Source organism: Pelecanus crispus, chromosome 10, assembly GCF_030463565.1.
Source record: "Pelecanus crispus isolate bPelCri1 chromosome 10, bPelCri1.pri, whole genome shotgun sequence".
In the NCBI taxonomy this organism is placed as follows: domain Eukaryota; kingdom Metazoa; phylum Chordata; class Aves; order Pelecaniformes; family Pelecanidae; genus Pelecanus; species Pelecanus crispus.
In genome coordinates this window covers 15654015-15679831 of record NC_134652.1, presented here as the reverse complement: position 1 = coordinate 15679831, position 25817 = coordinate 15654015, and the positions used below count along the sequence as shown (strand labels likewise).

The 25817-nt window shown below is 49.1% G+C and overlaps 2 protein-coding genes and 1 long non-coding RNA gene across 4 annotated transcripts in view; 1 reads left to right on the top strand and 2 right to left on the bottom strand.

The window, feature by feature from the left end:
• Positions 1–902: 902 nt before the first annotated feature.
• On the bottom strand, positions 903–16889 carry ACTR1A (actin related protein 1A). The gene is made up of 11 exons (XM_075717350.1): positions 16804–16889; positions 10939–11003; positions 9962–10037; positions 9060–9185; positions 8132–8256; positions 7598–7814; positions 4342–4434; positions 3449–3623; positions 2528–2589; positions 2112–2152; positions 903–1722 (listed from the first exon to the last, which is right to left on the bottom strand). Exons 1-11 carry the CDS (start codon positions 16849–16851, stop codon positions 1620–1622), a joined length of 1131 nt encoding a protein of 376 aa, XP_075573465.1. The 5' UTR covers positions 16852–16889; the 3' UTR covers positions 903–1619.
• A 684-nt stretch (positions 16890–17573) lies between these two features.
• On the bottom strand, positions 17574–18761 carry LOC142594442 (uncharacterized). The gene is made up of 4 exons (XR_012831432.1): positions 18714–18761; positions 18288–18429; positions 18025–18088; positions 17574–17749 (listed from the first exon to the last, which is right to left on the bottom strand). It is a non-coding gene; the product is annotated as an uncharacterized LOC142594442 (long non-coding RNA).
• A 607-nt stretch (positions 18762–19368) lies between these two features.
• SUFU (SUFU negative regulator of hedgehog signaling) overlaps positions 19369–25817 on the top strand; it is a 92578-nt gene continuing 86129 nt past the window's right edge. For both annotated transcript variants that reach the window (XM_075717429.1, XM_075717428.1), the window contains exon 1: positions 19369–19550. In XM_075717429.1, the coding sequence (XP_075573544.1) occupies positions 19369–19550 (182 nt within the window). The remainder of the gene's footprint in view (positions 19551–25817) is intronic.

Here is a 25817-nt window from a genome sequence, read left to right as displayed (position 1 = left end):
CTCACCCCACCTCTGCGCTGGAGGGTGACCCCAAGGTGATGTGTGGCAATGAACAGAAAGGAGGGGAACAGGGAGGAACTGCCACCAAGCAACTCCAGCTCCACTGCTACTGCCAGGTAGTACAGAAAATCCACATGGGGAAAAAAAAAAAAAAAAAAAAAAAAGAGCACCAAATAACCCATAAAAAACCTAAAAGGGAAACAGTGGCACAACCCAAGGCAAGCAGGGCCGCAGGCCTGCCCATCGCTGGAACAGCAGCAGAAGCAAAGCAGCCACCAGGTGAGCAGGAAGGCATACGCGGCACAGCGGAACACAGCCCTCGCCACAGCTTCCTGCTCGCAAACCTGCTGCTGACGCCAACGTCCCGGTACTGTTTATCCGCCTTTCATTTAGTGTATTCATAGAGAAGAGCGAGGCTCCCTAAAGAGCAGTTACTGGGTGGCGGTGCAGGGCTGGCCGGCTATTCTGCTAAGCGCGTGTGCTGTGAACAGTGTTAACATCGAACAATGGACAGCTGGGTAATAGGTGTTCAAAGAAGACCCAAAGCATAATTCCCAGGTGCTGTGGTCAGTATTTGAGATAGCCTCAGACATTTCAATAAATAAAACAATTCTTACATTACAATGCACCTTTCCAATTATTATTTTGCCCCAGAATGGATAAAGTACACAAGAGTTATGCCTGGCTGCAAATACATGCTCCCTTTGCCCCTGACGTGGCAGGAAGGAGGGAAACAGCCTCGACTCTTACAGAGAAAGAACATGAGAACTCAGCACTGTAAATCTTTGCAGGTTGAGGGGGAACACACAAGTGCCTTCACCCCCACTCTGGGGCACTTGCTTCCAGAGGAGAAAAGGTATTTAAAACAAGATATGAGAGAATAACTGTCTAGTACAATGAGAGCTGATTAGATTTGCTTTGTTCTACTCCATGCAATACAAACTAAGTCCTATCACCAACTTCTCCAGCTGTGGTGCAGACCCACACATCAGGCTAAGAAGTTACACACGCATACACACACTCACGCACCAAAAACAGTGCGGGCAAATGGGCTTAACTGTTGAGAATGTGCTTTCTCTTAATAAAAAAATATATTAAAAACAACTTCAAAAACCTACTGATGGTGAAGACACTGCTGAAGAAGAAAGTAGCTATGGGGCCTCAGCTACGTGTTTCCAGACAATCCAGGCATTGCAGTCGGGCTGACTAAAGCCTGCGTGAGCAGTCTGCAGTGGTCGGCTCCCTTCTGTGGCTGGCTAGGCAGTTTCTATAAGCTGTTCCCTTTGTTTTTGCTTGCTTGCTTGTTTTACAGTGACAAATGTGATTGCAATACAGAAATTAAGGTACTGAAATGAAAAAGGAATGGGCCATTCTGGAGAAGTTCAGATTGGTATTTTCTCCTTTCCATTTAAAAAACAACAACAAAAAAAAAAAAATAAAAAAAATAAGAAGTTAGTAGTACTAATACAACCCTCCTGCTGCTGTTGTCTTTGCTCAGTGACATCGGGGCATGCTGGCGCACACACACACACACAGGCAGCTCTCAGACACTCGGACTCAGAAAAGCGAGTTTAGAACTGAAGTGAGTCTTCGGAGGAGACTGAGGACAGGTCCCAGGGCTAGAAGGTTTTTCGGTGGAGGGCACGAGCTCCATCTTCTTCGTATTCCTTTTTCGAGACCCACATTTTCTTAAAGGTGTCCAGTGAGGCCAGGATAGAGCCACTGGGAAGAGAAAGACATGCTATGGGTTAAAGGAAAATGTTGGGGGCACTCTCATCATATCTCCGCAGAGATGAGCTGCTTTTATTGCGTGACACTTCCTCACGTCAGAAAGGTGCTGAGGCTCCCAGTTATCTACAACAGAAACGCTCTCTGGACAATCACTTCCTCTCCTGCTAGCCTCAAACGTGCCGGCACTACAGATCCTGGCGCCAGCCACCCCCTCCCAAAGGACCTGCTGATCGCTGCTCCACCAACATGCTGAGCGCTCTGCAGCTGAATGGCGAAACCCTCCTCACGCAGCACCAGAAGGGACAACAGCACGAGCGCCGACAGGCTGCGCCTCCCCAGCCCTCATCCCACCGCAAGATGTGTCACTGTGCAGTACGTACCCAATCCACGTGGAATACAATCTCTCCTGAGGAGCCGATATCTGGGAGAAAGAGAGAATCGGTCAGTACCTTCCCAAGCCCCAGTCTGCTCCTCCTGGCACGCTGCCCCATTTCACTACGGCTAACAGCTGACAAACACGGGTATTGATCTCTCCCACCAGAAGGTCACCCAGCAGCCCCCCCCAAAACAGCCACTGTGGTCCAGGATCCTGGACAGGCGTTATGTTGTCAGAGGAGCCACCTTCTCAGTGATGAAACCAAACAGGTTTTCATCACAACAGCAAATACTGCTGGGCTGCCTCAGGAAAGTAATTTCTGGCTTGAAGCAAATGGCAGCTGTGCGCTCAGCATGGTTCTTTAAAGGCCACAGGACAACATATGTAGAAAGTGATAAACACAAAAGCAATTGCTCCTACCCTTATTTTGACGTCCTTCGGAGCTAGTTTCTTCACTTCGCTCAACAGCCTGTCACCAAAGCCTACACCAGACAGAAAATGTGTAGTGTGAGCCCCTCAGCAAAATTCCCAGTTCCATCTGCTAACAATGTAGACATGTCCTATGCAGTCCTATTCAAATATCCCACTCCAGATCTCACCAAGAGACCAGTTTGGAAAGAAACAGAACACAGCCAGTGAGATAATGGATTCTGTCTCACTCGGACCTCAAACACGGGCACAATGGGCTCTATCCCTCAGCAGCAACTGGAGACAAGCAAACAAGATTTTTAGCTAGGACCTCCTCCTTCCCTGGGCATTCCTCCTGCATCCAGCCCATTTGTAGAGGAGAGCAGGGTTTGAACAGGAAAACCAGGGCCTATCTGGCTGTGGATAACAGGCTGATGGGTTCTGGCAGAGGATATCTTTAAGCCAATGGGGGCCAGCTGAGCCCCGAGGGGATGGGTAAAAAGCTTTCTGCACACACGTAGCTGACACTTCATGCAGGACCAGGACCGTTGGAGTCTCACACACACCAGAGACCTACAGGAACCTTAGGAGATACAAAAGCCTTTTAGGTACCTAGTCTCAAATACCCTGAACTACAGCAGCGGGAATGAACACAGCTGTTCAGTCCTGACACAGGCAGAGCGATGGGAGGAAAACAATAAAAGCCCTTCAAGCCCCAGAAGTGATGTACAAGGGCAGAGGTGTCTTGCATACCCAGAAGGGTATGGCTAGGACTCAGAAAATTAGGCAGTAACCCCCCCGAGAGAGCAGAGTTCCCACAGCCCTCACCCCACAGGACAAGTTGGGTCATCTAGGTTATCTTCCCAGTTTCACATGAGAAGGAAGCAAGAGATCAGGTATGCCACAGCCTACTGAAAGAGGAGAGGCAGGAACCTTTGAAAAGTGTGGAGCCTCCAGACAGCACAATGTTGGAGAACAGCGTTCGCCTCAGGTCCATGTCTGATTTTTGAATGGCAAAAACGAGCACCTCATGGAGTCCTTCACATTCTTCCCCTATCAGGTCTGGCCGGAACAGGAGCTCCGGGGCTCGAAAACGGGCAGGGCCGATCTGCAAGGGGAGAAGTTAGCACAGAGGGAAAGGGAAAGCAGTGTGGCTCTGTTCCCTGTCTACAGTTTGGGCCTGCCTTTCTTAGATGAAACTTCAGAGTAGAAAACTAGCTCCCAAGTGAATACCAGTTTGATCTACTGCTCCTAGAAAAGGTGCTATTTCCATTTTGCAGATGAAAGAGATGAAGAAACTTGCTCAGCCCCATACAGCAGGTCACTGGCAGAAAAGGGAGCAGGTCCACCCCTAGTGCCGGAGGTAAGACCTGTATTTCCTCTCCTTCAACCATTCCATAGAGGGCTCAGTCTTTTGAGGAGTATTCCTAACTAGCTCTTCAAAGCGATTGTTTCTGCACCTCTAGGCAGGACAAAAGCCACATACAGAACTACTGCTGAATTTAGTGAGCTGGTAACTACCCACACTGCATACCTGATCTGCATGAAGATTTGCTAGATCAGAGCCTGCACGCAAACAGCTCAGAGTCCCCATGGTCATACTGCATCCTTACCCAGGACTTCCAGCAGAAGTTGTGAGGTTTCTAATAATGTTTTCTTCCCTTAAAAATTCAAGTGCCCAGTCAACAGCCTGGGATGAGTTCTGGTCTTTTAAAACTATTCCCTCCTGCCTAACACTGCATTAAATTTCCAATCACTAGGCAGAATGCTACTGTTGAAACCCTGTGCTTCACATTAGGAATCCCCTGAAGGTGGTCCTTACAAACCTCAATAGTGCTTCCATCTGGCAGGTAGTACTGAGCCTTCTCGGTCTCCAGCGTCTCATCCTTCTGGGGGTTTATTGACAGGTAGCAGGCACGCTGGAGAGGAAACAGAGTCAGGGAGAGGGAGATTAAAGGGTAGACCCACATGCCTCTGATAGAATACTTTTCTCACTAACAATCAAAATCCATGTATCCCTTGGGGAGGCCAATTTCAACAGTATTTTTTGCTGGGGAAAAGACCTTTTGGGTTCACGTCAGGTAAAATACCTATTCGTGCTACAGGTCCATGTGATGATTAGAGACATCAAGAATACTCACATCCCCTCTAGCTGCTGCTCACCTCTTGCTTCCAGCTCTCTCTCCCTGTTTAGAGGTTACCTCCCTCTAGTACAGATGGGGTAACTATCCTGTGAGCGCTTCCAATCTACTGTAGGGCAGCAAAACATGTACCTGAAAACACCTTTAGTGACACTAACCTTGTATAAAGGTGGGCTCAGGTAACTTTGCAACAGATTAGGAGCATGAACAAAGTCCATTATGACATTTCAACAGGGTAAATGATAACTAATAGCTAACAGCATAAATTTCTTAAATGATCTAAGCTGCTCACTTCCCATTGCCCACCTACATTTTAAGTTACAGGAAACAAAATACTTTGACTTTTTAAATTGTTCCAGCATCCCATATTTTTTATTCCGCAGTAAGCTTTGCTACTCCAAATTGTTATCATTTGGGGATTAAAAAAAAAAAAAATCTAAACAGAATCACTGAAACATTTAGGTTGGAAGGGGCCTCTTGAGATCATCTAGTCCAACCCCCCTGCTCAGGCAGGGTCAGTTAGAGCAGGCTGCCCAAAACCACGTCCACTCATGTTTGGAGTATCTCCATAGATGGAGAATCTACAAGTCTCTTTGGGCAACCTGTTCCAGTGTCTGACCGCCCTCACAGTAAACCAAGAAACAGAGAACAACGTTTGCACTGAAATAGGTATTAAGGGTTCCCCTTTTAAGGTAATTTCTCCTCTAGACTTTTTAACATCCTGCAATTTCTTTCCTAATATTTTTCCCCCTTTAAAAAAAAAAAAAAAAAAATCTTAAGTCAGACAGACTCCAACAGATCACAAGCAGCTTTTGGGAGTGAGAAACTCCCATGCCCAGGATCTCAGCTTTGTGCTTGCCATAGTACATTCAGGCTGCACATTCCAACTTCTCCTGAGGCAAGAAAGCTTCAAACATAAGAAGCCACACTCAATCCCTCAGATCTGCAAATCAAGTCACAAATGGCACCAGCATCAACAGAAACCTCATTGCAAGTTCTGGGCATATATATCCTAGAAATCTGCACCACTTTCCCCAGCTAAAATTAATCTTAAAGTAAAGCAACAGGTGTAGGTTGGAGAGCGAACATCAGGTTGTTTCCTCCCTTCTTCAACAGTCTCGCTGGTGAGGGTAGTCAGTATGCAAAGCAGGACTTGGCTCACTTTCCCCTGCTCTTTGTTTCCCTAAGCGTATAGTCCGGAGAAAAGATTGCACTGGTGCAAGACATTGTTAACGGTCAGCACAACATCTTTTAATAGTTTCATCACCCAAGATGCAAAGGGAGCCTTGGCCATTTATGAGGAGTACAAGTCTCCTGCTTTGTCCTGTGAGGCCACTGCAATTGCACTACAACTGACACTTGGTACAAAACAAGTTTCTTCTGAAGCAAAGAGTTCTCCAGCAAGCCTCTGATCACTACATCTTCTGGTCCACAGATGCTGCAGTATCTGCACACGTCAGCTTTTTTCTCCCATTCAACAATCAGCACTTGTAGAACAGAGAGCAGCCACTGGGTTAAAACCTACAACCCTGTGAAGTCTCCTTCATAGAAGCAGCCATTCAGCTGTACTGTGACACGAAGCATAAACACTGCTCGCCTAGTACAGCCACACTGAGCTACAGCCATTCAGAACAAGCAAACTATTTCCATTATGGTCCTTTGCCAGTAGGTCACAGGCTCAAGAATAGCTCATTAACACCCTCAAACCCTGGCACAGGCTGCTGACTCAGCCCAGAGTTATCTGCTGCAATCATAGCTTGTGATAGCATGGCAGCAACTGCCAGGCATCAGCACACAGCAATCGAAGCCATGGGATCTGAGGACTGACCCCATGTACTGAAGGCATGGATATGCAGGCAGCCCCGAGTGACACACAGCCTTGCTGAAATCAGAGAGCAACTCGTCTGTGTGAGCACGGCAATGCTGCAAAGCTGCTGTGAGCAGTCACCAGCTCTGAGCTACTACTTGCTGTCCCACCTCTGTCCTTCTCTCACCTCTGTCCTCTCTTGGCACACAACAGAAGCCAAGGTAACTGCTTTGCTAGGGATCTTAGTCATGCCTTTCCAAACTGCTGCATAGCTCCAACGTCACTAAACACTGCAGACCCTATAAAGAGGGGAAGCTTTTGTAAACCTGAATGCTGTGAGCAAATTCTTTTCACAGGGGGAGGTGGGGGGGAAGCAACTTGCAATATGCCACTTGTGATCCCTACCTGCCATGGATTTTTACAGAGCCTTGCCCTGAAGGGTAAACAAACACTAATGAAAGATACCATCAGACCCTGAGAAACTGCAGCACAGATAAATGCAAAGCAGATTCAGAACCACCAGCCTGTCTTCACCCCCATGTCAACAGCCCCTCAGTAGGGATTAGATGTGACCTTGACTAAGTCTCACAGAATACAGGATGGTTGAGGTTGCAAGGGAGCTCTGGAGGTCATCTTGTCTACCCTCCTTGTTCAAGCAGAGTCACCTAGAGCAGGCCGCCCAGGACCATGTCCAGATGGCTTCTGAATATCATCAAGGATAGAGACTCCACAACTCTCTGGACCACCTGTGCCAGTGCTTTGTCACTCACAGTAAAAAAAGTTCAGACAAAACCTCCTGTACTTCAGTTTGTGCACCTTGTCCTCTCACGGGACATCACTGAAATGAGCCTGGCTCTGTTTTCTTTGCACCCTCCCTTCAGACATTTATATACATAGATGAGATCCTCCCCAACCTTCTCTTCTTGCGGCTCAACAGTCCCAGCTCTCTCAGCCTGTCCTCATACGAGAGATCCTCCAGTCCTTTAATCATCTTAGTGGCCCTAGTCTCCTTCAGGTATATAAAGGAATGAGGTGCAGAGCTAGGTAGGCTGGCACTTCCCGCGAGATTTCACGAGTCACGACTTCCCTTGGGCAGAAATCCCTTCTTGGATAAACACAGAAACAGTGCATCACCTCCTTGATGGTCTTGACAATCTCAAACTCTGAGGTTGTGTGGAAGTCATAGCCTTCCTTCCGGAGATAGAGACGCAGGAAGCGTGAGACATCACGGCCAGCAATGTCAATCCGCATGATGGAGTGAGGCATGGCAAAGCCTTCATAGATGGGAACCGCATGGGTAACGCCATCCCCGGAGTCCAGCACCACTCCTGTAGTCCTCCCAGTAGCATAGCTAGCAAAGGGGCAAACAATCAAGTCAGAGCAAGCAATTCAAAGTGACCCCAAGCATGCAGCACATCCAGGCTCAACTAAGGGAGCAGAGATTTCACATGAACAGGGGCTAGAAAAACCCAAAACCCTAGTTCTTGTTGCAGTTCAGCAAATTCTTGTAAACTCTTTATTACAGAAATTAAAATTGAATTTCAGTTATTGCTTGAAAAGGGGGTAAGTCAGACATCGGTGTGGTCTTCTGCGGGTTTTTTTGTTTGGGAAAAAATGGATTTCACAGCAACATTTCACAAGCACAAATCAAAGATGAAACACACTTACAGGCTAAGCACAGCTTGCATGGAGATGAATAGTGCTGGCACATTGAAGGTCTCAAAGAACACCTCAGCAGCACGCTCTCTGTTCTTGCGTGGGTTTAGGGGTGCTTCCGTCAGCAGCACAGGATGCTGGTAAAGAAAAGAAGGAGCCGTGCTGCAATAACCAGGAGGCAGCTAGATGTGTGTTCTTGAAAATTTCTGCTCTGCATATTTATTCACTTTAGGAACCACTGGTGCAAGAGGACAGGCAGAAGGGAATAATTTCAGGTACTGAGCTGTGTTACACCATGAATAACCTCTACTAAGTTGGAGGACCAGCAGGGCTCTGGTCTAATTATGAAGAAGTCTTAGAAAATCCACTCTGTGAGTGACCCTGTCCTGTGAAGGACGAACAGGATGACTCTCAGTGCCAAAAGTAGGCCAGATTAGCCAAAATACACAGACCCTAAGAAAGGGCGAAGGCATATGGCCTTAGCACGAGCAGGCAGAAATATTCCTACTCCAGTTATACAACCTATTGCTCTCAGTCATTTAATAATTTTTTGGTCAGCTCCTTCCAAACCACATGATTATGGTTTTCTCCTTCCTCACTTCAAGTCATGTCACTGCTGAGTGGATATGCCTGATGCGCAGGCAGAACAGGAAAAGTTAGAAGCACTTGGCCTAGAGCAGAATCATCAGAGACAGTGTGAATAACAAATGCTGAAAGTCAGATTTTTCAGTCAGGCCAGAACATTAGATCCGGGGAGGAATTCTGCTTGGACAATTCTTGAGCAGTATCTCCTGAGAGGTGAAAGAGCCCAATTTAACAATAGACACATTTAGAAAGAAGAGAAAAGGAGAAGTCCCATATCTTTCCTGGAGTTCCAAGGCTCCTGGTGTTATACACACACTGAATGGCGCCTGTGCCATTACATAATGGGGTACCTCACCTCCTCTGAGAACGTCTGAAGCTGGTCTTTTGAATACACATACTGCCAAATGCGCTCCATATCGTTCCAGTCCTTCACTATGCCATGCTCCATCGGGTATCGGATTGAGAGGAGACCTCTGTGCTCCTGAGCAAACAGAAACGACAATAGAGCATACCTGTCAGAGACTCAAACAATCACATTTCTGAACACTATGACTGATTTAATCTGTTAGACTCACTTATTTTTGATTCCACTAAGAGACAACTTATCTCTAGCATATAGGGCAAAAACTGAACATTAATCACAAGCATCTCTCCCAAAGAAGTATTCACAAGATTAAACAAGGCCTTTTTATACCAAGTAGGAAAGTCTGGCATTTGCAGAGCACATTCATCCTAACAGTTTTCAAGCCAACATACAGACACCTATCAAAATGGTATCTTTGTTCTACCAGCTCAGTCATGATATAAAACATAACAGGGTGGTATTGGGGAATGTAGTTCGTAAGGCTCACGAGAAATGTGAGACCATACGACTACATGCTGACAAAAGCGGGACTGTGGAAAGCAAGCTTCTTGCCCACACCGGGGAGATAAAAAGCAACCAAGGAGGGTCCATTTTCTAAAGTTCCCAATCAAAAAGATGGGGATGTAACCATACAGACCTAGAAGCAGCCTAGAAAAAAAGGAGATATATAGAAGGACTTGGGAAAAAGGTCTGTGGTCCGCAGGTTGGCACAAGAATTTCATGAAGCTTCCCGCTCCACCTTGGACACACTTAAAAGTGACAATCTATTCTGCTCTTCAGAGCTATACGCTGATACCAAGGAACCACAGCCCTTTTAAGCACAACTGCTACAGCCCCTCTTTACAGCAGCATACCGAGATATATGGAGAAGTGCAGTATACAGGTTTTCTTACCTCTGCCTTTGGACCAATGAAAATGTCCCCTTCTAAAGCACCAGCCATAACACGAATGTGCTTTGGTCTGCCCACACTAGAACAGAGGCAAGAGTATAAATGCTTCGAGAGAGAGAGCTCAGATGCACCAAAGGATTAACTACTTTGTGTTCCTCTCTCTCCTAACCAGTACTTTCTAAAGTGATGGGTGAGTCTGGGGCACTACCAGGTGCAGGCAGACCCAGGTTTGCTCTGTCTGAGCTAATCTCAGAATCAGAGGTGAAGGGAACAGAGTTTAGACACTTCTGAACTAGCAAGACATAAGCCAGCTGAGCCTGGCCACACTTTCCCTGATGACTCAGGACTTATTTGTTCCAACAATGCCTGGGGTGAACAGGGCTAGCCTGAGCAATGGTCTGAGCTGATAAATCCATGTGGTGTTGCCTGACCTCAGGCAGGCTTCTCAGATTAGACATTTATAGTCCCCATACCCCACCTCACCATACAGAACACATTGCTCAGAACAAAAATATACTCATTAAAAACCAACCCTATTGAAAATAAACCCCAGTGACTATTCAGAGTTCCTGATGCAGCAGTCCTTCTTCCAGTAAAACTCTCAGAAAACTTCCAAGGAAGTTTGGCAGGAATCAAAACATCAGACCACACACCAAAGAAATACAGAGGTCTTCACACCTCTCGTCCCAACTTTGTCTTTTTCCTGGTGTCCTAATGTCTCAGGATTCAAGGATCCTACAGCTTTGCTTGGGTATTGAGCCTTACAAAGTGATAAGTCATCTTTTATGGTCTGGTTCCGCACCCCAGAAAATCTCAATGTACTTAGTAGCAGAGATCTCCTCTCCCTGATGTTTCTGTGCAGCAGGCAGAAAAAGGGTAACTCATTTCTCCAGTTACAAAATTGGATCATTCTTCCCCTCTATATACCAAAGAATTGGTACACGGTACTAAGAACTTACCAAGACCAGCAGAATACTTACTAGTTTGGAAAGCAGTATTTCGGTATTTGATCGCCTGCAAAACCTGCTTTAATCACGCCCGAGCCCTGTGGGAGGAACATATAAATACGTGAGCTGTAGGCCTCTCAGAAGCAGCAGATTTAGAGAGGATGGAGGGAGGGTGGATAAAGTCAGAGAAGGGAGTAGTAAAGGACTGTGTGAAACAGGTTGGAGTGGAGACTAGGGAAAAGAAGATCAGGTGGTGGATAAACTAGTTAACACTAAAGAGGCAGGTCACAGAAATCTGGTTAGAAAAGACACTGGAAACTAAACCAGACTGGAGTCCGGAAAGAACAAAGGTGCCAGTCAGACTGCGAGGGCAAGGGCTGGAGGCAGGAAGAGTGGCTGACAGGATAGGGCTTGTTTGAAAGGGACAAGGAAGAAGAGATTAGGTATGGCAGCCAGAAAGGCACAAATCCAAAAAGCCTTCTGCGATATTCAAAGCAGCACAGCAGCAAACACAGAGTGGGTAAAGCCCGCTGCAGGGAGGCCCTGGCAGGGAGTCAGTGTGGGCATCTGGCCCCACAGCTCCCGTCCCCGTCGGTATCATCTGGAGGTATCCTGAAAGCCCCATCATCAACTTGGATTTGTGCTGACTCCTTCCCCTCCTCCATTTCCTCCCCCTGCACATGGGAATGACATCTTGAAACAATGAGCAGCTTGCAGGAACACCCAAGTTTTGCTAAGGAGTGGATTTTCATAGGATCTCCTCGGATAGGCTGTTTCACTGATAATCCCAGACTACCAGGCGAGCAAGCTCTTCTGCAGAAGGAGGAGCAGTTCCATTTTATCCCGTACTGGGAGCAAAGCATGTGAGCTTGCACCGAAACCAGTGACCTATGAAGTGCCTGTTCACTCTCAAGGGCCCTGCAGCAGGACTGCTCTGTTTATGAGGCCAAAAAGACATTTTGGCTGCCCCAGAGCATTTTAAAATGAGTAGCGATGCAGCTCTTCCACTGCTTTCCCCTTCCCACCACCTCTGCACGGGTCAGCATCGCTGCTTTCACTTGGAGGCTGAGGCCAAAGAAGTTACCCAGGGCTCTGCCAGACCAGCTCTGCCTGCAACAGTTTCTGATGCTGCTATCCCAGCTGCCTGCCCCGTTCCAGTGCCAGAGGTTACCAGCCAGAGCAGGCTCAGCAGAAAGGAATGTGGAGCGGCCCCAGCCTCTCCAGTTCACAGTCCAGCGCCTTATTCCCAAGCTACTTTCATCAGCAGTTTCAGCCGAGGTGCTGGGCTTTGCACAGAGCACATGTGCTCTGCCACCAGGGCCAGGGCACTCCTGCCTTAAAACCACCGGAGTCAGATTTGCCCGGATGCATCTGCAAGAGATGAGCATCAGGAACACTCTGCAAACCAGACCTAGCTAGTTATAAAAGATATAAAGATAGATGGCTCCAATCCTCATCTCCTGACAAATGCCTGCAGCCAGGCTGGCTCAAGGAGCACGCCCAAGCTTGCACCTGGGCAGGACTACTGCTTCTGGGCAAGAGGGACTCCCAGAGTCTGCACTAACAGTAGTACCGGTGTGACAAAGTGGCCTGTGAAGTGTTGAAAAGACTTCCCTTTAGACAGACTCTCTTCTGGCTATTCACTTCAAAGTCAAGCAAGGAATTAAAAAAAAAACCCCACTATTTTGATTTCCTTATCATATCTTATAAACAACTCTATACCTGGGAAATAATACCATCCTTTGTCAAGCCTTGTAGCAAAGAAGTTGAAACAAACGTGGTACCATAACCACATCAGAATATTGTGCTTACTGAATATTTTATTCAAGATAATGACTGATCTTGCTGCCAGCACAGTCTGCTGCTGGGAAGTGGTTTCAGGAGAACAACGATGCTCCTATTTTAACACAGAGATTGAAACTTCCTTATGCCAGGCCAAAAATTACCCAGCGTGTCCTGGTGAGATTCCCAGCAAGTTATGCATTCTAAGATTCATGAATTGAAGTTCAAAGTTAACAGAATGTGTCGGTAGTTCAGAACTCCTAGCTGGAGTCAACGATGAATGACTGTTCTGAACATGCCAGTAGGATGGGACTTCAACACAGTTGTGCTTCCACGTGCCTGTGAATAAACCAAGCACAGCTGTTTGCTATCTCTGCACTACAAAGACCTGACAGCACTTTCCAACCTATTCAGTTTTTCTTGAAAACATTTTACTTCTTTGAAGATGTGTGCACCAAGTAAATCTATTTATTATAGACCAGTCTAAACCTTTTCCTCTTACTGTATAGGAATCTCAAATTTTGAAATAACCCTGGCTGATTCAGAAGGTTTAAAGTAAAGACCCATATTTTCACCTGTATTTCAAACAAGCAAAAAATTTGCATCCTCCCTTCTGCTACAAGCTCTGATTTATTAAAACTTAAAAGAATTTCAAAATTAACATCCTTCCACCAATAACTACCCTGGCTGGGCTTTCATTCTGTTTTGTTCGTTTGTTTTGTGGTTTTTTTTAATCTGAGCAAAAGAATAAAAGAAGAAATAAAAACTATATGTCAAATGTAAAGGTCAAGGAAGATAATTTCATGGAAAATTCTCGTGAGCACCTTGAAGTAACTGAACATGCCTCTTCCACTAGCTCTGTAGCTAGTCAGTTACTGATTCATTCATCTTGATGCATTTAGGACTCAAATTTAAATGGAAATCACCAAGAGAGTCAATCTGCCATGTAGCACTTTTTATGAAGAGTGCATGTTTCATATTGTTGTAAAACTTTTTTATTAGATACACATTTTATAAGATCAAGAAAACCCCAAAGACACAAGAGCCCTTACTGACAGCTCAGCTGTTTAAAATGCTACCACTTAGACTACAAAGCCAAATTTTACCCTTTTTTATGTAAACACAGACAATTCTATGCAGGTCAAGGAATTTGCACTTGCTTAGGCCACAGCTGAACCATGCTGTCTATTTACATGTGCATTACGTTCATCAGGGCTCCCAGACCATTTATTTCAGAGAGAGCTCATTGGACTGCGTTGTGGTTTAACCCGGCAGGCAGCTAAACACCACACAGCCATTGGCTCGCTCCCCCTCTTCCCCAGTGGGATGGAGGAGAGAATCAGGAAAAAAAAAGAAGTGGGGGAAAAAAAGTAAAATTCGTGTGTTGAGATAAAGACAGTTTAATAGGGCAGAAAAGGAAGGGAAAATAATAATAATAATGATAAAAGAATATACAAAACAAGCAACGCACAATGCAATTGCTCACCACCCACCAACTGATGCCCAGCCAGTTTCCAAGCAGCGATCGCTGCCCCCCGGCCATTCCCCCCAGCTTCTATACTGAGCATGATGCCATATGGTATGGAATAGCCCTTTGGCCAGTTTGGGTCAGCTGTCCTGGCTGTGCCCCTTCCCAGCTTCTCACTGGCAGGGCATGAGAAGCTGAAAAGTCCTTGACTAGTGTAAGCACTAGTTAGCAACAACTACAACATCATTGTGTTATCAACATTATTCTCATACTAAATCCAAAACACAGCACTATGGCAGCTACTAGGAAGAAAATTAACTCTATCCCAGTTGAAACCGGGACAGAGTGCAAGATGGGAACACAACTCTTAAAAATTACTTATTAGACAATGAAGAGTATGAAGATTGTGCTGAGGTACAGCTCCAACCTCTCACTGTATATTACAAAACTCTCCCTGCTGAAAACATGAAGCTGAGCATACTGTTCGGTAAGACAAAAAAAACCCCTCCTTGTTGTTTTTAGCTATGTACCTGGAGCACCACGAGACACTAGAGCAGAGCTGAGACTGGAGGGGGCCTGGCTTATTCACCAGCTCAGTACCTTGTTTTCCCCTCCCATGCACATGATGGGATAACGCTCAGCCTTGCAAAGCTGCCTGCAGCTGAGGAGCAGCAGCAATGAGGCAGCAGGAACAGCAGTACCTGCTCTGTGCAACTCCACTTCCCATCCTGCCTGAACTCAGAAGAGTACCAAAAATGCAGTGTCACCACAAGGCTCCTTGGCTGACAGCCTGCCAGTGTTAAAGGCAGAAGTCACAACAACTGCTTCATTCTACTTCTTGTACAGGGAGGGAACTCATTTATCAGAGGCAAGAAGAAGAATTAGCTTTTATAAGAGCAGCTGATAAAATGAGAAAAGAAACAGAGGCATGGCACATGAGCCCTTCTTCAGGTCTGAAGCAAGGGCAGCAATCATTGCACTGAATAACAAAAGGACAGGCTGAAATTAGATATAGGCTGCTATTATACGACTATAGCGCAACAAACTCATCCTCACAGTACCAGAGTGCCTGGAAATAACTTTAATGGTTAACTAATCACTTGGCACCATGGCAGGGTCAGTGTTACTACAGTCATTTCTAAGAACAATCAACCTAACTTATTCTTTAATATCTCCAGTAAAGAAGATAACATGCTTTTCTCCACATAGTCAATTCTACTGCTTAATCTCCTTTTCCATTAGATATTTTCCTTCAATATCTAACCTAAGTCTCTCTGCTGTGATTCCAGGGGAAGGAACAAAACCAAAACTTATCAGAGAGCTCAAGTTGTAAAGAAGAAATTGGGATCAATAACAAAGAAGGGGTCAGAAGAGTAATTAGCTTGATCTGAGAAGACCTACAATCATTCAGCTTATGGAATTAAAAAAAAGAAAGCAATAGGTTGAGAAGTGCTAGGCTAGCAAGTCCACATCATATAGCAAAAAGATTCAGCAGAAATTAAGAAGATGGAGAAAGAAGAGAGCACAACACTGACCCTCTGAAACAACAAAATCTGAATCACTGGCAGTAGAGGTCTGAAGGGAGGAGCGTGAATTTGTGCCTCACTACGCTGAAGGAGGCTCCCTCCAAGACATGCCCTCCCACCCCTTCCTGGACAGTCCTTTCTCTTGGGAGGCCAGCATGGATGGGGCTAATCAGAACGGTCCCAGAAGTATCTCACCAAGACGCGCATGACTCTCATTCATCTCAAACTGAGCTATTACCCACACAGGCTGAAGGTCTGCTTTGAGCTAATGAGAAGTATTAGAGCAGCCATCTGTGACACCACACCCCACTGCCAAATTAAAGCTGATGCAACCCGTGCCGGGAGCAGCTCCTTCGGGAGCTCTGCCTCCTGGGGGCTTCGCCATAGGAAGGGGCACCTTGGTGCGGGCCTCCCTGGCTGCGCCCACCGGGCTGGCTGCGCTGGGAGGAGGCGGCTGGCGCTGGGGGTGGCCGTCCCCGTGTCGCAGGGCCTGCCAGGGAGCTGGCCGTGTGCGGGGGGCTGGCCGCAGGGTGCCACCCCCAGCAGGGCCCACCAGAGGAAAGCAGACAGCCCCAGAGCCTGCGGGGAGGCCGGGCCCACCGGCCCCATTGTCCCCCCGGCACAAAGAGGGACAAGGCGGGGCCGCAGAGCCGGCGTGCAGCCCCGCCTGACGGACGGCTCCAGCGGCCAATGAGCACAGGTGCTCGTCGCCAGGGCGGGGCGGGAGGAGCCCCGCTTCGGCAGGTAACGGCGGGCTAGGCCCCGCTGACTGACAGCCGCCCCAGCCAATGGGGTCGCCCCGCCCCTCCCAGCCAGCAGGCACCTCAGCGGCGGCGGGGGCCGCTCCCCACCAGCGAGGGGCAGCGGCCCTCCGGCGGGTGACAAGCACGCACCTCAGCCAATCGCGGTGCGCCGAACCGCGGCGGCCCCGCCCCGGCGGCGGCCTGCGAGGACGCAGCGCACGGCGCCGCACGCGGGCCCGAGGCGGCGGCCAGGCCGGCGGGGTGGGGGTGGGGGGGGAGCGGCGGGCGGGGCGCGGCCGTGCCCGATGACAAAGGGATTGCGGCCCGCGGGCCCCTCCCGCCCTCCCTGCTCCCGGGACGCACGGCCGCCCGCACTCACGTTGTCTATCACGACGGGCTGGTTCGCTATCACGTCGTAGGACTCCATGGCGAGGAGCCGCCGCAGCCACCCGTCAGGCAGCAACAGCCCAGCCCCGGCGGCGCATGCGCGGAAGGGCGGCGCGGAGCCGGCTGGGCGCTGTATTCTCCGGCGGCGGCGCCTGCCGGGAAGTGTGGTCCGGGCCGGGAAGGCGGGCCGGGAGCGGGGCCTGCCGGGAGATGTAGTGCGGGGGGAAAGGGAAAGGCTGCAAAACCAGCCAGGGCCGGGAAACGGCCTTGTCGGCGTGAAACCTGGGCGGGGTGGTGGGTGCTGCGTTCCGGGGGTTAGCTGTGCGCTCCCACCGAGAAGCACTGGGTTCCAGTTGGCTGCCTTCCAGTTTAAGGGATTTTTTTTTTTCCCCCCTTATTTTTCTAACAGGAGAAGAGGAAAAAAAACGATCGCATCGCCTTCTGTAGAGGGAATCTATCGCTAACGAAAGCATCTCACCGTCACGTCATTTCATTGGGGTCATCTCTACAAACCGCTGGTCATAACGCCTCTGTTCCCTCTGAGTATTACCCAGTTTCTCTGCATTTTTTGAGGCATGGCAACCAGAAAAGAAGCGTTGGTACGAAGAATGCACATAATAGGCATTCTAGCATTAAACAACATGTTCCCTGCTCTTTTCCATTTGCTACGCGTTCTAAAAACACTTTGAATAATCGACGACTGACAAAGACACTAAAATGATACGTTTACCTGAAACTGAGCAACAACACTGGGTCTTGAAATCAGTTAAAATGAACTTTAGTGCCAGTAAGTGCACACGAAGGCTGATTCAGAATTCACCTGTCTTGTCCTGCATCTTTCATGCAGGCACTGAGACTTTTCTGCTGTAGTTTCCGCCTTTAGCCCAAGCAAATAATCTCATCTCTGATATTTATCTTTAGCGATTTTCACCATTCACCTAGTGTAAAAGAGAGGTTTTTTGTATGACAGGATGGAGGGGTTTTAATTATTTCAGGGCCAGTATTGTATCGGCTCAGTAAATGCCAGGAGAGACTCATTATGTGTGTATTAAGCCAGCACAGCATTTCATACATGACTCTTCTATTTACCTTCTCAGCTGACTGCAATTGACTTCTTGGGCAGATGTCACAAAAAGTAGTATCACAGTAATGGGACAAGTGAAATATTGTTCACTGTGGGAAGCAGTGATTCATGAAAACACCAACCGCTCACCTCCTCTCTGGGTGCATAGTCATTTGTTTGTCTGCTTGCCAGCTTCTTGAATATACGTGATCTCCTGAAAGGTATGTTGTGAACATTGATTTTAGAATAAACTCTCAGCTATTTAAATGAGAAACACAAAAGCAGGAGCACTCATCCGATCCTCTCAGCTCTCTATTGCTCATTTTTTTTCTCCATGCTGATTAAAAAGTAGGACACTGCTCTAGTAAAGGTATATAGGACTACTGAACACACACCGGCTCACACGTACATACAAGGCTTTGCACGACCACAGATGTAGTTGCAACTTGGGAATCAGCCAGATCTTGTGTGCTTGTTATGCCTGTTAAGATCCTCAATCAGACAGCCCTTGAACTTCATCTACATTGCACTGCTTCACAGCTGCCTCTGAGGTACCTACAAATACAGAAAGGTGCATGGGGACAATAAAGGCATCGTGAGGACTGGAGAAAGTATAAAGACAGCAGTAACAAAAGCCGTAAGAGCAGTAGTGAAGGAAATAAGGCTATTAGCTGGCAACGTCTCGGAGCATAGCCGTGGCCCCATGGAACCACAGGGTTATGAACGGCACGGAGACGAGTGCCAAGCCTCACACCCAGCTCTCTGTGCCAGGCCCGGCTGCCCGGACAGACGAAGTCCAAGAGAAGCAGCTCCCGAACCGCTGCAATTCACAGCCTCACTTCGTCCAGAATATCGGCACAGGCTTGAGCGTCGAGGCTGGGGGTGGCCGTGGCCGGGGAGCTGCCCCAGGACGGGACCTGCCCCGCTGCCAGCCCCCTGGGCGAGCCAGGGCCGAGGGACGGTGCCCACCGGGCCCCTGCCCCGCGCCTCCCGCCAGCCGGGCCCTGCCCACCTCGGCGCTGCCCAGGCCTCCCACCCCGGGCCGGCCCCTGGGGCTGCCCCACGGGGACCTCTCCTCTTCCCTCAGGCCCACGCAGCTGCCGGTAGCCTCCTGCCCCCCCGGCTCCCAGCACGCCCACGGGACCCCCGGCGCCCCCCGCCCGGCAGCTCCGGGCCCCGCTCCCCCCAGCGCCCCGCGGGGCGCCTCGCCCCGCCCCACGCCGTTCCCCGCCGCCGCCGCTAGAGGGCGCGCTCGCGGCGTGGCGGGGAGGGGAGGGGGAAGAGGCGCGGCCGCCCTCCGCGCCGCGCGTCGCCATTGGTGGAGCTGCCGTGTCACTTACCGTCGCCCGGGCAGCGGGGCCCGCCCCCTCCTCCCGCAGCGCCGCGCCGCGCAGCGCCGCTTGGGCCGGGCCGGGCCGGGAGCCGAGCCGCGCCGAGCCGAGCGGGCCGCGTCGGGACCAGCCGCCTCCGCCGCGCCGTCCCCGCCGCCGGGACATGGAGGGCGTCCGGCCTGGCGGGGGTCCCCCCGCGGGCGGGCCGGGTTCAGGCTCGGGGTCCGGGTCCGGCTCCTTCCCGTCGCTCTTCCCGCCGGGGCTGCACGGTATCTACGGCGAGTGCCGCCGCCTCTACCCCGACCAGCCCAACCCGCTCCAGGTCACCGCCATCCTCAAGTACTGGTGAGGCGGCCGGGGCTGCGGCCTGGAGGGTGCCGGGGGCCTTGTGTGGGGCTGGGGGGGGGGCAGTAGGGCCGCGGGCCTTGTGTGGGGCTGCGGGGCCGGGGGCCTTGTGTGGGGCTGGGGAGGGTTTGGGGGGAGCAGTGGGGTGAGGGAGGAGCGCTGGGGCTGGGGGAGGCAGCGGGGCTGGGGGCGCCGCGTGGGGCGCAGCGGGGGGAGGCAGTGGGGCTGGGGAGGGTTGCAGCAAGGGCAGAGAGACGGGGGGTTCTGTGCTGAGTTTGGGGTGAGATGCGAGAGGTTTGGGGGCGTGGGGGAGGAGGCATTGGGGATGCGATTGTGTGCCTGGGAGGTGTATTTTGGGGAGGTTTCCTAGGGAGGATGCACTGGGAACAGGAGGAAGGGTCTAGGGAGGGATGTACTGAAGACAGAAGAAAGTATTGGGGTTTCTGGGGTGATTTGGAGCTTCCCCAAGTGAGGGATGGCTGATGAGGGCCTTGGCCGGGGCAGGGCATGGGAAAAAGGAGTGTGTGTTGCTCAGTGGAGGGTTCCCACAGAGGGTGGGGGGCTGGAGTTTCTCCTCCTGAACAGGAGGCACCAGCTCTGTCTTCTGGCCTGGAGCTTGGGGTTCGAGTAGGGCCAGCACTGACCAGAGTGAACCTGCTTCCCGGCCTCCAAGCCAGATGCGTGCCATGCGTGTACCAGTAAAACCCACGGGGCAGAGCCAGCTTCTCTTGTCCTTGCGTAGCCATGTGTTATCGCAGACTGCGAATCTGCTGCTTACCGTCTCTGCTGACACAGTGTCTGACACCAGTAACAGCAGTTGTTTATGTGGGAGAGTGGCATGAAGGAAGTACTTGGATGTTTAGCTGTCGAGATAAGTGTCTAGCGTCTAGCCCTGTGCGAAGGAGTTCTTTTGCTTTTTACTGTTGCTTTGCTGCTCAGCCCTCTCTTCTGGGCCTAAGGAACTGAGTGTATGCTGGACCTGACACTGACCAGTCCCTACTCCAGCACTTGGAAGAAGTTTAGTAAATGCTCAGCTTCTTTATTTACAGTTCATTTTAACCTATATGTCTCTATCTGGTTGAGTCCTGAGCAACAGCAGAATAACATCCTCCCTGTGTTCTGCTCTGACAGCCAAGCTATTGCTGTTGTCTTCCAAAGAAGTGTTGTTTTTTATGTGGTTCTAGCAAGAAATGTGTCTGTTAGCCCTTATTGCTTGGGGTTTTTTTGTACTTAAACTGACACAGTGGGCCGAGATAAGATGTTACAAATCTGAGACCTCAAAATACAAATAGTTTCGTAGTTATCTGTGTGGGTCAGTACTGCGGTACTTTGGTGGTGGTCTGATCAGTCTGGTTTTGCATCTCTTTCTAACCTTAGATATTCAAGCTTGATGAGTGTCCAGTCACCTTGATTTGGGAGTCAGCACTTCTTTTCTGTCAACAGCTTAAAACAATACTGACTAGAGTGGTGCAAGATTTGTGTGGGCTGGAGGGAGATTTAGGTCTATAACAAAGAATGGCAGAGACCCTTGTTTGGGAAGAAGTCTTGCTTGTTTGCTTAAGGAGCTGGTTAGGGCTTCACTGCAATTAGAGCTCAAACACTAGAAAAACTGCTATTGCCAGCGATGGCTGGTTGCAAGTAAGAAGTAATGTGAAGGCCTGTTTATCCTGGCATTTTCCACTTAGCAGTTCTTCTGACTGTCAGCTCAGCCGGCAGTGAGAGCTGAGGGCTCCTCTCATAGAAATCAGAGGTAAGCTTCTCAGTGCTGTCCTGTGTGGGAAATTCTTGTGTGAGGTGGAGCCTATGTGGATGCTACAGGTGCTTTCTCTCCCTTTGTTAGGTGAAAATTGGAGCTTGGTTTTGTTAAGTTTGGTAGGCTGACTTCTGCCACTGCTCACTCTCTGCTAGTCTGTCCTCTGCCTGAGCTGCCAGCTATTAGTTGGTTTAGATTAGAAGAGGAAATTGCTAAACAAAGTTCCCTGCCTTAGGAGAAATATTGTAACACTAATCGGCTTTTAATTATACGTATCAGTTTCTCTGTGATTAACAGCAATTTTTTTTGTTCAGGGAGCTGAAGTTGTATTCTTTGGCTTGCAGAGCAGATCCTTACTTCGTAATGTTGAAGAGTCTGCAGAATTGCATACCTATTAAATGAAGGGGTTTAGCTGCATGGATTATTTCATGGAACTAGTCTCTTTTTAAACACTATTTGCATATCTTGGGAGAGAGTTTGCGATTGCAATCGGAACTTCTTGGAAAACTTCCTGGCTGTATTTATAAAGGCCGTGTGCGGAGAAGGAGTTTCTTCTCTTTGTTGATATCCAGTATCCACTTTTATTTTTAAAATGTGATTGAATATCTTGAAATGAAATATCTTGATGCATAAAATTGATGGTGAAAAAACCAAATTTGTACTTTTTCCTGCTTTGTGATAGGTTTTGAAATAGGCAGAATTCAGATTGGACTGTTGGTTTTTTGATCACCTGTCTTGAATTTAGGCCATGTACTCGAAGACCAGTGCACTGGTCTGCAGCTGCTTGGGGATCACGGACTACTTCTGGAGGGTTGTCAAAAGGTAGCTGTGAAAAGCAGGCCTGTTGTCAGCTGCTGGGAAGCGACTACAAACAATCCACTAAGGACTTTTCAGGGTGAATGGATTGGGAATTTTCCAATTTTTTTCCCATTGCAGAGCTGTTTCCTCTGCCCACGTAGGGTTTCTCCTTCCACAGAAGCTTCAGAGCACTCTTAACATCAGTCAAAAGAAGGCTCTTGGTGCAGATGCAAATACTGGGTTTCCCCTGAGGCTGCCCTTCTTGCTCCTGAATGAGCTCCATGAATAGAGAATGTAACAAATTTGTACTGTACCTCTGGCTTTGAAGTTGGGCTCTTCCTAATAAAATCCTCCAACGCTTCCAGCTCTTTGTGTGAACGTGTGTACTGATATGTAGATTGTGATACAAGGTCGAACCCTTCAACAGCGGCTGTGGGCGGGAGGATGTACCGCAGCAGGCATTAGCAGCACCCAACTAGTTAGCGTAGCAGTGAAACCTGCCACCGAAACTGGATAAATATCTGTGCTGACTAGCCTTTGCTGAGCATTATTGCCATGGGTACGTTGCTAGCTGTGCTCCAGGTAGCTGGTTTAAAGCTAGTGCTGGATGCTCCTGCAGTTGCAGCGGTTTCGGGTTAGGTATATGGCCTGGATATGTGTTTTTCAAAATTCAGTTAGTCACTGCTGCAGGCTTTTTGTCTGACTCTCTTCCGAGTCTACCAAATTTCTCAGGGAGTAAAGACAGTCTATCTGGACTGTCGTGCAGTGTGTAAACCGGTGGGTAGCTAACTCTGGCCGGGTCTGCTCTGAGCGAGGCAGAGCTCCGTTCCCCCGAGCCAGCTGCCTCCCGGGTAGCGCGGTGCTGCGGGTCCCCAGAGAGGCTTGGCCTTTGGAGAGAAGTGCAGGGTTGCTGGCAGGAGTGAGGGAGAGGTGTCCGGTTCGCCTGGTGCAGTCTAGGAAGGACTTGCTCGCTGTCTCCATCAGACCTGACGAATGCACTTGAGTAGCCCTGGGGAGGAGTGTGCTTGTGGAGCAGTCCCTGTCCTGAAAAAGGGCAGTCTAAGGGTTTGTCTTGCGTTTGTCGGTGTCAAAGTGCCTGTGTCAGCAGCGTTCCAGTGTGAATTGTTTGACATCTAAAGTGTCGTTAAACCCAGTTTGGAAGCAGGTCTTGTGTGTGTGTGTGAGATGCTTGTTGCTTAGCAGGTGGAGGTGTTTTCCCTGCCTTGCAAATCCTACACATCTGCTCTGACCACTTGCTAATCTCCCACACTGGTTTGCTGGTCAGCGTATTGACCTCCTTCACTCTGGAGTCTTCCCAGTCTGGTAACTTTGACTAATTTTGCGTGGCTGCTCCTGTTCACTGCCACTACTCAGGTGAGTGACTATCCCGGCTGGAATTGCTTCCGCCTGGCTGCTTCCATGACAGATCCGGGAGCTGCTTTTGCGGGGAGTCCGAGTGCTGGCCGGGGCGTTGTTGCCACACTCTGAACACAGTCACCTGAACAGGTATCCACGGCAGAGATCTCAGACAGCCTCCAGCGTGACCTGGTGCCGGCGAGGAGGAATGGAAGGGCAGGTGGAGATGTGGTGCGTCGGGGGGACTTGTTTTTTTCTGAGTGTCTCAATCTATTGCTAGACTTCGAGAATGGGTTTTGCCAGGCTGCCACTGAGGATCAAACTCTGCTCCATCCCAGGCTCTAATATGTGTTCCCCGTGTTTGTTCGCCGGTTTACCTTTTACACCATAAAGGTGCTGCTTGTCATATGAGAAGGCGGCATAGTTCTGACTTAGCCCTTGCCAGTGGACCTCAGTGCTGTTACAGGGGGTGGGATGCTCACCCTCTCTGTCCTGTCCTGGTATCCTGGGCTGCATCCTTGACTGACCCGCTGGGAAGCTGGAGCTGGCATGGAGCCACTGCAGTGGCCTTATGTGACTTAAGAGGAGGGAAGCTGTCCTAGGGAAAGTCACTCATGTTAGATAACCCTGCTCTGCTTTTTTCTGCAGTATGAGGAGGCAGGCAGCACAGCACACTCACGGAGAGAGCCCACAGGCCTTTTAATACAAGAAGCTGATGTATTACTTTGTACAGACTTGATAAAGTTGGGTAGCAGGTGGTGGGCAGAGGATTTCACATAGTGTAACACTGCCACTAGAAATCTGTGTGGAGTATGTAGGCGCCTTTTGGAAACAAAAGGAAACTCCTGTGGAGGCGACCAGGTGCCGCAGCTCTGTGGTGAGACCGGTGCAGAATTGCAAAGTGACTTTTTAGCACCTCTGTTCTGCAATGCCAGCTACCACAGCTCTGAAAAACCCTGTTGTCTCAAGGATCTCTCCTAAATGAACCTCAAGAAATTGCTGTACTTGGTGAATGTGATCTAGGAGTAATGGTGCAAGCTCAGGGTTAAATCTCTTCTGCACTGATTGTCTGTTTGCTGAAGCTGGCAGATATAAGTCCAGCTTTACTACCAGTAGCCTGGTTACACTCATGCCTGAGGATTGAACTGCTTGCCAGCATTTCCTCTGTGCTGCTAGATGGGACTCTGAGAAGGGTGCTGTCTTTAAGTGGGATAATTGCAATTAAGCGCTGCTGTTTGATCATCCCAGAGCTTTCTTGGTAAGGCAAGGTACAGAACTCCACATGTGAAGCACAAACACTTTCAGGAAGCATGGAGCAGTGGTAGTGGAGGGTGCTACAAGAGGCTGACGAGCAGGCTAGATGCTGAGAAAGTATTTCTTGCCAAGCATGCCAGTGTTTGATATAAGGCAGCGGTACTTTAATCAGGGAACAAAACTGAGGTTCTCAAACACTTTTTGTGCAGCGGTTGTGGTGTGTGTAATGATGATACACAAACCCCCAGGGCTAGCAAGGGAAGCACAGGCATGCCCTGCAACCTGCAGATCATAGAGTCGGGGTCTGAGCAGACGATGCAGATGAGGGGAACTGGTGTGTACTAAGTGGTTTGAATGAAGGGCGTCATCTTAGTTTGGATTTTCTTGTTTGGAGCAGTTGGGAGTATTTTTACTTGAAGAACAATTGAATTGGAGGCAGGAAACAGTTAAACAGCTGCTCACGCTATGCCATAAATGCTTGTGGTAGGCGGTTTGATGTCTTGTCTCTTCTTGCTTGCTTCTACCTGTGTGTTTTATGATTGACAGGGCAAAGAGCGAGCAAAACAGTCCTTCCTTCAACGCCTGCCTTCCTTCGGTGGGGAGCTGACCTGCCTCTGCGCAGGCAGACGTGAGGGCGAGCCTCGGGAGGAGCGTGCTGTGCTCGCTCTGCGGGCACGCCAGCCGTGCTTCCTTGGGCCTTGTAACGGCAAGGGTGGCTGCGGGTTTTGGTGATTGCCGCTTAACATAGCGTGGCTGTGCTCCATTGGCTTTCAAGTAACATTCTTCTAAGGAACCTGTTCTAATATCAAAGCAGAGGCTGCAGCAATGCTTTTGACTCATTCTTGATTAATGCAGCTAGTGTATTTTTTAAGTTCTGGTAGTAACTTTGCCGAATCAATGGTTTTCTCCTCCACTATTTTGACTGTCATGTTTATGTTCAGAAGTATGGATTACTCTCCTCAAAACTTAGCCATTTCAAATTCTGCTTTGAGGAATAGTGTCATGTTTTTGATTTTAGGTTGGTTTTTTGGTTTGTTTTTTTTTTTAATTGAGGTATGTGCTTCTGGACTGAATTAAGAGTTTGCAGTGCAGATACAGCTATTGCT